Source organism: Salvelinus alpinus, chromosome 35, assembly GCF_045679555.1.
Source record: "Salvelinus alpinus chromosome 35, SLU_Salpinus.1, whole genome shotgun sequence".
Taxonomy (NCBI): domain Eukaryota; kingdom Metazoa; phylum Chordata; class Actinopteri; order Salmoniformes; family Salmonidae; genus Salvelinus; species Salvelinus alpinus.
This window is the reverse complement of record NC_092120.1, coordinates 10,446,676-10,461,794: the sequence shown is the minus strand read 5'-3', so window position 1 is coordinate 10,461,794 and position 15,119 is coordinate 10,446,676. Positions and strand designations below refer to the sequence as shown.

At 43.0% G+C, this 15,119-nt stretch overlaps 1 protein-coding gene across 9 annotated transcripts in view; it reads right to left on the bottom strand.

Annotated features, from left to right (window-relative positions):
• LOC139564387 (tropomyosin alpha-3 chain-like) overlaps positions 1–15,119 on the bottom strand; it is a 26,337-nt gene extending 11,218 nt beyond the window's left edge. The window contains exons 1-6 of one of the 9 annotated variants that reach the window (XM_071383873.1): positions 14,859–15,119; positions 13,468–13,593; positions 3,027–3,160; positions 2,406–2,523; positions 2,163–2,233; positions 644–719 (exon numbers count right to left, since the gene is read on the bottom strand). In XM_071383873.1, the coding sequence (XP_071239974.1) occupies positions 644–719; positions 2,163–2,233; positions 2,406–2,523; positions 3,027–3,160; positions 13,468–13,593; positions 14,859–14,972 (639 nt within the window). In that variant the 5' untranslated portion in view covers positions 14,973–15,119. Of the gene's footprint in view, positions 1–643; positions 720–1,442; positions 1,519–2,162; positions 2,234–2,405; positions 2,524–3,026; positions 3,161–8,590; positions 9,369–13,467; positions 13,594–14,858 lie in introns of those variants that run through there. The other 8 variants (XM_071383872.1, XM_071383871.1, XM_071383870.1 and 5 more) reach the window with 8 other exon arrangements.

Here is a 15,119-nt window from a genome sequence, read left to right as displayed (position 1 = left end):
AACATCTGTGTGTCTGGATTTTCCTCAGGTTTGGTGAGCCTTCTAGAGCTGTTAGAGTACTTGTCTACATTCCAGGCAATCTAACGTCTGACTTCGTTGTTGACTGGGAATTTGTGATGCTGGCAGTTTGATCGGTCGGTTCATCCAAACAGAGACCAGCTTATGGTGCACATGCATGTGGTTACGGGAGCAGGAACCAAACCGGTTCTGGGGGATGTCTGAAACACAACTGACTTGCTGAGGCTGTGGGCGTGACACAATGCCAGACACCATTACAAGGCAAACAGGTCTGCCTCTACTTTAATTAAGTAAGTTGATTACACATGGCATTAGACTAAAGACAAGCATTCTGTAGCATATACCAGTACACATGCTTATTAAAACATTAGAGAATACTTATCCCTTCTCAAAGGAAACCAAACATTTCAAATTGAGGTTATGCACAACATCCAGGGTTATGGTCACCATATTGTAGTTAAAGACATTCACCAGCAACACTCATTTTCCATTCCCCTCATTTCAGTTCAATAAGGCTTTGGAGGGTTTTAGGTGGTCAATGGACCTGTAGTTGTCTCCAGGACTGGCCTGGGTGTAGTTACGTTCAGTTCCAAACATGCAGGGGTTTTCCCTCCCTCCCTCCTACCTTCTCAGCTTGGGCTTCCAGGGACTTTAAGTTATTGCTGACATTTTTCAGCTCCTCCTCCAACTCGGCGCATTTGCTGCAGTATTTTGTTTTTTTTGCGGTTCATTTGGGGTTGGGGTTTTAACAGGGTGTGGGAATAGGGGGATGAGGAAGAGGGTGGGTAGAAGAGGGAGTAAGGAAAATGAGGACAAAGGTCAATGGATAAGGTGGGGGGTAAAGACGTGACAATGAACAGGGGAATTAGAGGGTGGGGGGTAGAGACAGACGGACAGATTTACAAAGAGAAAAACAAGGAGAGAAAGGCATGAACTTTAACCTCGGAGGAATGGGACCCAGACCATGGCCATTCTGCTACAAACTAAATAATATCCCAACAATACAAAGCATAGACTTATCATACAAATCCCTGATAAACCAAGGGAGAATGTTTGTGGTCAAATACTCTTAGTAAACTTGGAATATGGAGCACCTGTAGGTCTCGATAAAGCTGGGTAAATTCATGCGGATGATATGCAGAGTTTGAGAAGTGAAAATGAGCACACACGAGAAGGGGAAAGGATCACGGAGGCAGCAGCTATACAATTACAGCGGTCAGTCATGCAGCCAGATGAACGCAGGAATTTATGTTAGCAAGGGTAGGAGGACTGAAAATCCCCGTGAGCATTCCTGGTCCTCACAAACCAGGTTCAGAGGGTCGTGTTTATGGACGTCTGTAATGAAGACCCCAGTCAGACCCTTCGAGGGTCCCCATAAGGCACCATTCTGTGTCTTGTAGTTGGTAAGAACAGGGAGAAAGTACCTTGTCCTCAGAGGCCTGCAGGCTCTTCAGTGATTGGTCGAAACCCCTCAGCTGCTCCTCCAACCTCCGGGCGTTGCTGTTAGTGAGTGGGGTGGGGGTGGGGTCACATGACACAGAAGCGCATGCAGAAAGAGCGAAAGAACGAGAGAAAATGGACAGAGACAGACATAAGATAGAGGGAAACAGAAAATGGTAACCGACAAAGGGACATGTCGGTATGGTAAACCCACGACACATGCACGCACACACACACGGGGAGAGGACAGATTGGATATTGTCATGGTACTGTTATGGCATTCCCACTTTTATGCTAATGATAACGTGCTAGTCCAGACATTAATACATATTTCAGCTATACTACAGGTAATTACAAAAGTAACAGTATCGTTCTGTTGCATAGTGAATGCAGCAGAAACATAAGCACCTCCAGTTCACTGTTATGTAACAACAAATCTTCAAAACATGTAAAAGTAACATAAAAGTGGATGTGCAGTTCCTACTAAAGTGACGAGAGTGAACGCGTCATGCAAAGCCGTGTTGGGGCCAGTTAAGTAACGCCATGCAAAATGGCCCATCGTGGCTTTAAACTTACTTCTGCAGTGTAAGAGTGAGGGAACTGGTGGGTGTATGTTCTGCTACAAGCTTAAGCGGATGCAGTGTGACTGTAGGTGAGAGGTACAGTGATATATATAAAATCATCAATGTGAGAAAGTGACTCACCCCTCGGCCAGCTCCGCCCTCTCCTCTGTACGCTCCAGATCACCCTCAATGATCACCAGCTTACGAGCCACCTGTAGGGGTAGAGAAGAGGCAGAGAGTGAAGGAAGTAAAACATTTGAAAAGAGCAAGAGAATGAAAGTGGTGATGCACGGTCCAAGACTTCTTCAGAAGCCACTTCAGAGCCTTGTTCTAGATGTGTGACGTGTGTGTGTGTGTGTGTTGGGGGGGGTCTGATGAGCTCACCTCCTCATACTTGCGGTCGGCCTCCTCAGCGATGTGCTTGGCCTCCTTCAGTTGGATCTCCTGCATCTCCATCTTCTCCTCATCCTTGGAGGCCCTGTTCTCAATAACCTTCATACCCCTGAGAGAAAGGAAGGTAGAGAGAGAAAGATGGGCATGAGTGTCAAAAAAGTGTTTTGGCCTTAATTACCATATTACACAGTGTATTGCAGGCCTTAGCTTTCTGCACAGGAAATACTGTAGGAAAGAAACCGGTGAGCAGATATCTGTATAGTCTGGTGGCAAACTAACTATACAGCTCTCCTCTTCTGCTGATACGTGGTGTCAGGACCCTATTATGTATGCCAGATCAGAGCGGCACTGATACAAAGAGGTCAGGGGGCAGTGTGTGTGAGAGAGATTCTTAGCCTATATACACAAACTTGTTCATTACCCACAGGGTACACCCTCAAATAGGCTACTTCCAGCTCACATCCACCAATGACCTTCTCCCACATATCTGCTTTAAAACCCTGACAGGAAGTCAAAAGCCTCCCGCTTAGAGAAACAGGAAGTGACATCAGAGGAAGTGAGTTGACCCGGTGAGAACTGAACACCACCTTCACCCATTCAAAAAAAACACACCTCTCGCTCTCATCTGCAGCCTTCTCTGCTTCCTCCAGTTTCTGCAGAGCGGTGGCCAGTCTCTCCTGGGCCCTGTCCAACTCCTCCTCAACCAGCTGGATACGCCTGTTCAGAGAGGCCACCTCAGCCTCAGCCTGGATGGGGACAGAGGTTATTGAGAAGAAATGTACACCATAAGCTCACAAATGCCCTTTGAGACACCTCTTCCAACAAAGACAGCACATCATGACATATCGGTACCTTTAAATGACGATAAGGATATATTTCACACCACCTCAACCTTTGATATAAAGGATTACAGAGTGACGTAGCCTACAATCCCGCAACACACTGGTAGAGTGAGAGTTACTATGACATAACAAATAGCAATCCCACAACAACCATACTCACACACACAGGCCTGTTAAAGGACACACCTCTCCCTCTGCCTGTATGCATGGGTGAGAGAGAAGCAGCACTCTCCACTGAACTGGAACAGAGCTGGGAAAGTGGGAGTGTGCTCTGAGTCTTTGTAATGGACACCAACCCATCACATTTCATCACCATAAGAGTTGCATACACTAATGCACACAGCGAATCTCTCCCCAATTGATGTGGCCATGAATGGCACTAATTGGGCACACCAGCCTAGATAACTGTGCTGCCTACCCTGGATGGGTTGGGTATGGAAAAGCAAGGGAGAGAGAGAATGCACTGAGACGGATGAGGGGAAGGTTAAAGCACTTAAGAGTGAATAAATGTTTTAGTGCCTTGTAGAGAGTAGCCTGGCTGTTCTCACTCTCCATGCCTTGAAGCAGAGGAATAATGCGGTGTCAGAGAAAGAGAGAGCGGAAGACAAAGAGCAGTGAGAGAAGGATAGGAGGCTTATTAAGCCTTAGATAGCCACAACCAGATGGCCAGATCAGAAGATGGACCAGAAGGAGGCTAACACTGACACAGCTCAGTATATACTGCAAAGCACATTGAGGATTAGGACTGTCTGTTACTTGTAATACCTCCATAGTCAGTTGCTAAATTGTATGCATGCACCATCTAGTAAATGTGGATGAGACCAAGCATAAATGGGTAAAGCGTTTGACCAACCATAGAGCTGGGTGCCATGATCCTTCTGCCACTGTTTTCAAATACTGCCCAGGAGACGCTAGCATGACGACCATAGAATCATGTCAGCAAAGAGTATCAGAAGCATTTAGGTTGAAACCACAAACTCTCCTCTATGGCTTTGGGTAAGACCATCTGTCAGATGAAAATAATGTAAATCTAACGCTGCAATATTGAGACACAGCCAACCAAACTAAAAACAGAAGGGGTGCATAAGCAATGACAGCACCTTTCAGATGTAGATGTATACGGCTACACTTGATTAACTACCCCTACTACACACAAACACAACCTGCTGTGGCTGCATGAAAGAACGACTTCGGAGCACAGACAAACCCCGGTTGCCATGGCACTGGCATGCAAGTGTTTGACAGCCTTTACGAAGGAAGGCCCTCACCAACGTAGGCCAGCGCCATAGAGATATGCAAATCGGCACCCCCTCAACAGCCCTTGCCCCCTCCGGATCCCTCGCACCCTTGAAATATTTCTCGGTCACTAAAAGAAAAGAGTGCTATTAGTTATCTACTTCCTGTCTGACCAAGAACATTCTGGAGGTGGTATTTTGCAGCCATGGTGGTGGATGTATGAATTAATATTAGAGGTCGACCGATTATGATTTTTCAACGCCGATACCGATTATTGGAGGACCAAAAAAAGCCAATATCAATTAAATCAGACGATTAACAATCCTGAATGAACACTTATTTTAACTTAAAATCTATTTAGTCTCAAACATGTTCAATTTGATTTAAATAATGCAAAAACAGTGTTGGAGAAGAAAGTAAGTGCAATATGTGCCATGTAAAAAATCTTTAACGTTTAAGTTCCTTGGAGGTTACTTTTAACTTTTAACAGTCTTCAATATTCCCAGTTAAGAAGTTTTAGGTTGTAGTCATTATAGGACTATTTCTCTCTATACCATTTGTATTTCATATACTTTTGACTATTGGATGTTTTTATAGGCACTATAGTATTGCCAGCCTAATCTCGGGAGTTGATAGGCTTGAAGTCATAAACAGAGCTGTGCTTCAAGCATTGCTAAGAGCTGCTGGCAAACGCAGGAAAGTGCTGTTTGAATGAATGCTTACGAGCCTGCTGCTGCCTACCACCGCTCAGTCAGACTGCTCTATCAAATCATAGACTTAATTATAATATAATAGGCACACAGAAATACGAGCCTTAGGTCATTAGTATGGTCAAATCCAGAAACTATCATTTTGAAAACATTTATTCTTAGAGTGAAATATGGAACCTTTCCATATTTTATCTAACGGGTGGCATCCCTAAGTCTAAATATTGCTGTTACATTGCACAACCTTCAACGTTGTCATAATTAGGTAAAATTATGGCAAATTAATTACGGTCTTTGTTAGGAAGAAATGGTCTTCACACAGTTCGCAACGATCCAGGCAGCCCAAACTGCTGCATATACCCTGACTCTGCTTGCACTGAACGCAAGAGAAGTGACAATTTCCCTAGTTAATATTGGCTGCTGACATGAATCTTTTGACTACATATGCAGTTTTAAAAAATATACTTGTGTATTGATTTTAAGAAAGGCATTGATGTTTATGGTTAGGTACATTTGTGCAACGATTGTGCTTTTTTTGCAAATGTGATTTTGTTAAATCACCCGTTTGGCGAAGTAAGCTGTGATTCGATAAATTAATTATATGCAACGCAGAACAAGCTAGTTAACCTAGTAATATCATCAACCATGTGTAGTTAACTAGTGACTACGAAGATTTTTTATATAAGATAAGTTGCTAGCTAGAATTAAACTTACCTTGGATCCTTGCAGCCACATGGTCTTTTTTATGCCAAAACTCACGTAACAGGTGGTCAGCCTGCCACGCAGTCTCCTTGTGGATTGCAATGTAATCGGCATCCAAAAAGGCCGATTACCGATTGTTATGAAAACCTGAAATCGGCCCTAACTAAAATTGGCCATGCCGATTAAATCGGTCGACCTCTAATTAATATACTATTCTAGACTATTGGAAGTGAGGAGCATGTGTATGCATCTTCAAATTCCTCTATGGAGAACACTGTAGCGCAGAGACATTTCAGCTCTAGACCTGAGAATGAGGTGTCTAGTTAGCTTGGTGGTGTTTAGTGTTTGTACACGCCTTATGACCAAGATGCAACATGATCCGAGTCTTCAGAGGAGCTTATGTAATAGAGTAGTAGCATTTCTGAATAGTGTAGACTTCCAGAAGGCTGAGTCAGACAGGTGGAATGATACAACATAACTCCTTCAGACTAGGCCTGATTTATTCTGTGGGAAAAGGGCCAAACATTCATTGTCAGGTTGTCTTTCACTTAGGTAACACACACAATTTTAGTTGTCCGTTGTCATTTCCTCTGACAAAAAAAAGCCCCACCACAATCAGTTGGCAACCACACTTCCTGTGCACAATAGTAGAATGACTCCACGGGAGCCTTGCGCTCTGTCTCACCCGCTTCCAAAGCAGGCCTCTGTGCTAGAGTATAACTGTTGACAGAGAGACCCTCTCATTTTAAAAACTGACTGTCCACTGTATAGGCTATTTCTTGCAGTCAAATGCTATGGAATGGCCTTACATATCCAATTATTGTGTTGCGCCAAATAACAGTAGCACTTGTGTACCTCCTTGAAAAAGACACTGAGCGCATATCTGTTGACCAAGTTAACCTCGAATTTAACCACAGAATTACATCATAGAATTACAACTGGGGCCTGGGCCAAAGTAGTGTGCCATAAAACCGCAATAAATGTTGCACTGTGTGGCAACCCAGGCGCTTACATCACTAGCTACTAGTGAGCTTAGAGGAGGAATTTGGCAAGTTGTTGAGGGCCAAGCATTTGAAATTCCAGTGAATGGGGAAATGCAGGGACAACGGAAATACAAACTATTCAAAGCATTTGACCGACTTTCATCTTGGAATTAGCATTGCACAAATAATACATATCCAATCAATGAAAGACGCAAAGACCTTTAGGTACAATTATTCTTAAGATAGTTGGAAATGCAGGACGCTCATAGAGATGGATCGAGGACCCATCTTTGTATCTGTGCCATTATAGTGTCTGCAACAGCATGGGCTGCGCCACAGACGGATTGGTTGTTAACCAACAAAAATGGACAACTATGGGACAAAACAGACTGAGTTGGCTTAGATTGTTGACAACGTGTAAGCTATATTTGGTCTCCAATGATTTTTGAAAACAAATGCATGTGCACAATGAGAACTTGTCTCAAATACATCGTTACAGATTTTTGGTTAGCTAGGTAATTTCAGACATATTAGCATTGACATGAACACCTCAAAACAAGACATGGTATCAAGAACATGAAACGAGCCACTTACGATTCCCCACATGACAGTTTGTCATTCTTGTTAGCAATTTGGCCATCCAGAATAACAACAAGCTAACTTCTGCCCCAACGAAGCGCACACGTCGTTCGTCAAGTGGTCAGCTAACCCATCAGGTAGCCTAGAGCGTCAGGCCAGTAACCGAAAGGTTGCATGATCGAATCCCTGAGCTGACGAGGTAAAAATCTGCAGTTCTGCCCCTGAACAAGTTACCCACTGTTCCCCGGTAGGACATAATTGTAAATAAGAATTTGTTCTTAACTGACTTGCCTAGTTAAATAAAGGTTCAATATAAAAAATAGATATATATATTTACATGTAATATATTGAAACCATATGTAACAGTATAGCTTCAGTCCCTCTCCTTGCCCCTACCTGGGCTCGAACCAGGGAACCTCTGCACACATCGACAACAGCCACAAGCATCGTTAACCATCGCTCCACAAAAGCCAGAACTACAAGGTCTCTGAACGAGTGACGTCACAGATTGAAACGCTATTAGCGCGCACCCCACTAACTTGCTAGCCATTTCACATCGGTTAAACATATCCATTTTAAAAAGTAGTCACTTTTCTTGTGTTTAAAAAAATTGGAAAGCCAATATTGGTGGTTTACCGCCACCTGTAGTGCTGGAGTCCTGAACCAAATATTGTCTCATTTATTGTGGCCTCTTGATGGCTGTTATATCTTAAATCCATTTACAAACCATCGCACCCAATTTGAATAAAAGGTGCTGATCATTGGCTGATTGCTCCCAACCCAATGCACTACTTTAAAATGACAATGGCCATGCTAAAACTGGTTAAATCCATGATGTCTTCTCTCTCTCTATGAGGACGACAGGTAGCTGGGTATCTGATTTAGCACGAATTTGTCAAGCTTCTTTCACCTCCAATATGAGGCTATTGGACTGAGCCAGCGGAAGAAACCGACAATAAGTGCTAACGGTAGCCACCCAGCCAACTGACTAGGGTAGGGGGGTCAGTTCAAACTGTACTGGAAAGTTCCCATAGCGTAACAAATCAATGCATCTAAGACCTGTAACTAGCATCTAGATAAGTCAAAGCCTGAAGTTGGCAGATGCCGGAAGGTTATTGCAACGTTACCTGTTCCCTTGACCGCTTCTCCTCTTCAACCTGTCTTTGCAAAGTCTCGGCTCTTTCCTCGGCTTCATCCGCCTGTTGCTGCAAAACTTTAATTTTTCGCTTCACTGCCTCGATGCTATTGGCCATTTTCTTCAGTTGATTTAATTCGATAGGTAACTTGCAAAGATTGAAAACGCGTTTCTAATAACTAGTTCGTGTAGGATGCTAACGTTAGTCGTTCCAGTTCGATTGGTTGCAAGCTGGCAAACGTCGTTCCCGATGCGATGTTTTCCCGAACAGACACAGCAACGCCCCGCCAACGAGTCCAAACTGGAAATTAGAACAGAGCTTTGTTTCTTTCAATCTAACGTTACTCAACACTGTAGGGAGTCAGCTTATAGTCTAAATTAATTCTTACCGGCATAAAAACGTCAAGTAGTTCGATTGATAACTATGCCGAATGAATCAATTAGACTAGCCTAAAAATTGTAAATCAAAGTTTTCACCTCGATGTGTCAATGTACACAGTGAGACAGCGTCGTTAGCTAGCTAGCGGCTACAGTAACTGCTATAGGTTCGAAAGGCAGTTCCAACAAGATGAATACAAGTAGTATTTTCCTTTTAAGCAAAATGTATGGGCGATGGTTCCAGTTGTCTATTGAAGATGAATAAGCAAATTGCTAAGAATTTGGAGCAAAGTTGTGCAAAAAAAAGACGGTTACTCTCTCCCTCCACTGTTCAGTTGCCTCGTTCTCTTCTCTTCCTTATTTCAGCAGACAGCACGCTTCCGGTCTACTCCGCCCTGTCAAAGGGGAACTGACGCCTTATATATTCCCGCCACCTGGATCATTTTTACTTTAACCAAATGTTAATTCAATAAAGTTCTCCAACGCAAAGACAATGAAACAGTAAACACAAATTGTCATATTTAGAGCTAGCTAGTAGCTCAACCTGGTCTCAGAATTGTTCGTATTATTATGTACGTAAATCCGAGACACTCCATTTAGTATGAAATGTTATTCCATATATGTATCAATTTATGGATGTCCGTCACCCATTTCGCATGATATGTTATGATTTACAATTTGTATTATATGTTACGAATTAGCTAAATGTAAAACATTTGACGAATTTGCAAAACATACAATATGTTGTGAATTTTCAAAAAGTACAATATGTTACGAATTAGCAAAACGTATGATATGTTACAAAATCTAGCTAGGTGACTAATGTTAGGTAGCTGGCTAACGTTAGCTAGGTTACTGGTTAGGGTTAAGTTTAGGAGTTAGTTTAAAGGGTTAAGGTTACAGAAATGATGAGCTAAAAGGGTTAAGGTTCGGGGAAGGGTTAGCTAAAAGGGGTAATGTTAGGGGAAGAGTTAGCTAACATGCTAAGTAGTTTGCAAAGTAGCTCAAAAGTAGTAAGTAGTTGAAAAGTTGCTAATTATCTAAAATTATAAAGCTGTCTGTGATGAGATTTGATCTCGCAGCCACCTTAATTTCGTTTTTGCCTTAAGCAACCATCTGTCTTATGTAACCATACCAAATGTAACATATCATACTAATTTGAGTGTCTTGGATTTACATTTAGTTTGTTACGTCTAGTCTATGAGACCAGCCTGTAACCCACACACTGGGCATAGACATCAATTTAACATCTATCTATTGCACGTTTGTTGAACGTACTTTCATTGAAATGACATGGAAACGACGTCGATTCGACCAGTGTGGCCAGTGGGTAGCAATACGGTTCATCTGAAGCAATATCTTTACTCTTCAGGATTTACTTTTGTCACTATAGGTCTAGGTCCTGTCTGCAGTGTATTGTCATGGCCCAACTCTTCCAGGCACTCTTGGCTGGCTGCCCTCAGCTCACAGGGCCATCTGTCCAAGCTGCATATGCCAGCTGGCCAGGCCATTATCTGGACTGGAAGGCAGTGAGTGGTTTTATTTAGCATAAAGAAGATGCATACTGCCGTGTAATGCTCTGGCTAATTGTGAAATGTGTTGGCTTGAGACCCCTGCTTTTAGCCCATGCTCAGGTGACACATCTTGCAGGATATAAATGTTGTACGTGATGGTTTTAGTGTATGTAAAGATTCATTCCCTGGTATTCAATAGATGTGAGATGGCTTAAATTGCGTATTACTACTCTTTTCGCCCCATGTATCCAGAAATGTGGTGGTCCATGGGTGATGTCCATTGACATGTACAAATATGAAGTTGTATGTGGACTTGAGAATGGCTTGTCTAACCACCAAATGTTCCCATGATTACACATACTAGCCAGTATTTGGCTGAACCAGTACCTGGGTTTGAGGAGATTATGAATATGACGATATCTCCTCTCGTCCAGGATCCTTAAATTCAAATTAAAAGTCCCATTAACAAGCGCTGCAAACTTATAATGTCAAAATACAACTAGTTGGAGAGCAACTATCGTCATTACTGCCGTTACCCACGGTATGTGCTTCCAAAAAAGGTCTGAATAAAAAGTATCTATTGTTTTTTACCAAGTTCGCGTGTGCCAAATCCATCTTCGGCACCTGCAATAAAATCACTAATTGCTGCCACGCACAAGTCGGCTGATCCAGCAGCGCTACTGTATCCCAATATATATATATTTCTTTTTATTTTAAACTTTTTTGGAAGTACATACCGTGCGCAACGGCAGTAATGACGATAGTTGCTCTGCAAAACTCCATATTTTGATGAGTACCGAACATATTTTGACATTATAACGTTTGCGGAGCTGGTTAATGTGACTTTGAATTAAAGGATCCTAGGCGTCAGAGGAGATCTTGTCATATTCATCATCTCATCAAGCCCAGGTACTGGTTCAGTTTTTTGGGGGACATATGAATCACGAGTGGCGTTGCATTTTATTTTAAATGTAAGTTATGATTTTGGTGGTTTCTGTACAGCACTTTGAGATATCAGCTGATGTAGGAAGGGCTATATAAATACATTTGATTTGATTTAAATCAATTAAATAATCAAATGATAATTGGATACTGGATAAGTTCTTTTGATCTGCCTTTGTAACTCTAAGCGGACAGAGCTATGTTAAAAATACTGCAGTTGATCTCTTGGTGGTTTCTTATGTATCTTGTCATTTAATGAAGGGTCAGGAAACACTAGCAACTCCATTAGAAGATAAAGTAATGTGTGCCAGCCACACGTCTCCCAATAGAATGTTCCAGGAAAGATTATCTCAACAAAGAGCAAGCCAATCATTTGAAACGCATCCCTAATCCTCAGTAAAGGAGCAGTGGACACCCCAGGACTCCACAGTGGATTACACCAGTCTGGGAGTGTCAATGACATTTGAACCCGAGTAGTTTGAAGGTGTACCGATATTAATCGTCCCCACTACACTCTCCCTAGTCACCGGGAACACAATGATGACAGGAGTAATAACAGCAGTGACATGGCGACACTATTAGCACTAATCCCCCATTGGGTGCAGAGCAGAGGGGAAGGGGGGCTTGTAGCCAGCTGGCTATGCAGAGTGACACCCTGTCTAAATCAATTTCACCCCCTCTTGGATGCCGAGAGGCTTTGCACTGAAATGCCACTACAGGGGGTGGTGCTTGCCGGTTGGTGGGGGAGGAGGAGGGGGAGCAGTATATATTTTATGGCTGACCCTGGATGGCCATTTTGCTTTGTGTTGTGTGGTTACAGAATGCCACACTTCAGGGTTTGTAATAGCCCCCACAGTACGTGTAGATCTCTCCACCTGACTGTGAATGTCTCCTGCCTCACTAATGTCTTGTTGTGACTCTGTCCCTCGAGACTAACTAAAGACTGAAGGGATATTCTGTCCTGGCAACTGAGACCAAAAGTCATGACACTATGCCATTAGATTGTATGAGATGCCACACGAGCCAGGGCATAGATGTTGTGTTATCTTTATCCTCACTGCGGATTCTGGCTCCTCTCAAGGTCTCTTACGGCTTTTATTTTTCAGGGCCTATCTACCACATGGTATGGACCAGCAGGGGGGTTTAACAGCATTGTCTCTATGGGTGCATTCGTAAATTCACTCTGGAGTTCCCAAGAGCGCTCAGAGTGCGCGTTCATAAATTCAGAGCGTTGTCAGATTGTCCGTTCGTAAATTCAGAGCGTTTCGCTCTCGGAGTGTCTCTGGCCGAAGAGTAGGGTTGATCTGAGCGTTCTGGGCTCACAACGGCATTCAAGCACTCAAGATGACTGGCTAAAGTTAGCTAGCTTGCTAACTACTTCCAGACATAAATGAGAGAACACCTCACTCTGACCATTTTACTCACCCTCGCAGAGCTGGTTTGGCTGTTATCCAGAGCGTTGCTGACTGTAACGTGTGCTGGTGGCAACAATTTAATTAAGCTTTTTTGCCGATGTTTATTGACACCGGCCACATTCAACGAGTGTTGGGCGTTCGTAAATTCATCAGTTATTCTGCACTCTGGCACACTCAGACGAGAGCGCTCTGAAATCAGAGTAGATAGCAGAGTGAATTTACGATCGCGCCCCATGACAGTGTCTGTGTAGACATGGCCTTTACACACACCATGCCCCCCCCCCCCCCTTTCCTCCGCCCCCACCATTCTGACCTCTCCTGTTTTAAACCACATGGTATTTTGGCATGGGAGAGCCTTCTCAGGGCTTTGCCATAAGAAGGCAAGCTATTAGTATGGCAGGTGGACATGCTATATCAGGGGAGCGCTTCCCTGACAAAACCATTTCATCATTATCAAGGGACAGATAGGAAGAGAGGGATCCAAATAAGGTAGAGAAAGGGTGTGGGCCTGACCTGTGTATGTGGAAACTAATATGATGGGAAGAGAGGCCTTGTTTGTATGTGTGGGTGTGAGAGGGCAGTTTGTGTGGTGTGCTGTTTGGTGTGCCAACGGAACTTACATCTGCAGCTTTCTTGTCTGCAACCTCCAGCTTCTCCTGGGCATCCTTCAAGGCCTCAGAATATTTGTCCAGCTCATCCTCAGTCCCCTTCAGCTTCTTCTGCATCTGGATCAACGCATCGTCATGCTGACGGAGGGAAAGAACAACAGACAGGGAGGAGTGGGAAAGAGAGAGACAAACAGGCAGAAAGAGAGGAGATGGAGAGACAGTGAGGAGAGGACAATAGAGCAAGGGAGAGATACAGTATGAGAGGATGGTTAAAGGGAAGAAACTCAGAGTAAGACAAGCCAAGATGTGTGAAGACCAGGCTATAGAGTGGAAAGAACCACACATACAGTAGCAAGATGTGAGAAATAGAGGTCAACATCTCAAGGTTTACGAAAACATATTTCTGTAGTACAAAACCATTAATTGAAGTCATTGGGGGAGATTAGAGCAAACAATCATGTTAGATGGCACATATTTCCAGCTTCGGTTCATTACTTAGTGAATAAAACTATTTTGGAATGTTATGTATAATGATTGGTCGCCTTTGATTAGCAATTGATCCCCAACATCCACAAGTATGAGTAGCCGAATGAATGTGTTGAGGGGTTACAGTGCCAATGCATTGTGGGTATTAATATCCCCAGGCTCTCAGCTTTCATCCCTGGACTGCTGTGTAAAACGATTGCCTGTACTTGTCGTTGTTCCCAACCCTACTATTGGATTCCAACTTGAGGACAGCTGTCACTGTCAAGAAGAATACCTACACGCACAGTCTTATTATAGATTATGGAGCTCTCTGGAACACGATGATCACTTTAGGATCCGGATATAATGTCTTCATTTGTCTTTTCCTGTGACTATCTGTCAATTAAGTTTAGACATTTTTAAAGGCTCCTGGCTGTCAAACTTGGATTTGTCATTTGGATATTTTTTTCTACGTTTCGGTAGAAATACCAAGATCATTTGTTTGCATTCTTCAAACAACTCTGACTTAAACTCCCTAAATATTGTTATCATTGAGTAAAAACAAAAAACATACACATAGTTAATAAATATGGTATATGCCATAATATATATTAACTTGAAGAATAGTTATTATAATTTATGTTATTTATTGCTAATAACATTTAGTGTGAGCATAGGTTGCTTGCCTTCTCTAGGTAATGATTATTCGATTCAGTGTTAACAAACCAATTTTGAATTTGAGCTCTATTGTAAGGCCTCAAGATTAACCTTCAGTTGACCTCCCCTAACCAAGGTATGGTTAGCATCTTAGCAATTGTTGGCCTACTTGAGTTAGCAAAGTTAATCAACTGTGTGTGAGTTAGCATCACCTAATTAATTACTAACTAGAATTATACTGAGAATACTAGGCTAGGCTAAGCTAGGCTAGGTGTCCCCACCTGCTTGCTCTTATCCTCAGCTGCCTTTTTGTCAATCTCGGACTGGTCAGCCGCTTCCAGAGCAGTCTCCTTATCCATCTTCAGCATCAGCATCTTCTTCTTGATGGCCTCCATATTGCCGGTGTTTGGTTAGGCTCACGAGGCGAATAAATAAACTTGGATGTCTTTCTGTCGGAGGGCTCAAGGAGGATGAGTTGGAGCCCAGAAGGAGATAGGGAGAGATAGAAGGACAGAGAAAGGGGTGAAAAGAGAGAGGCCAAA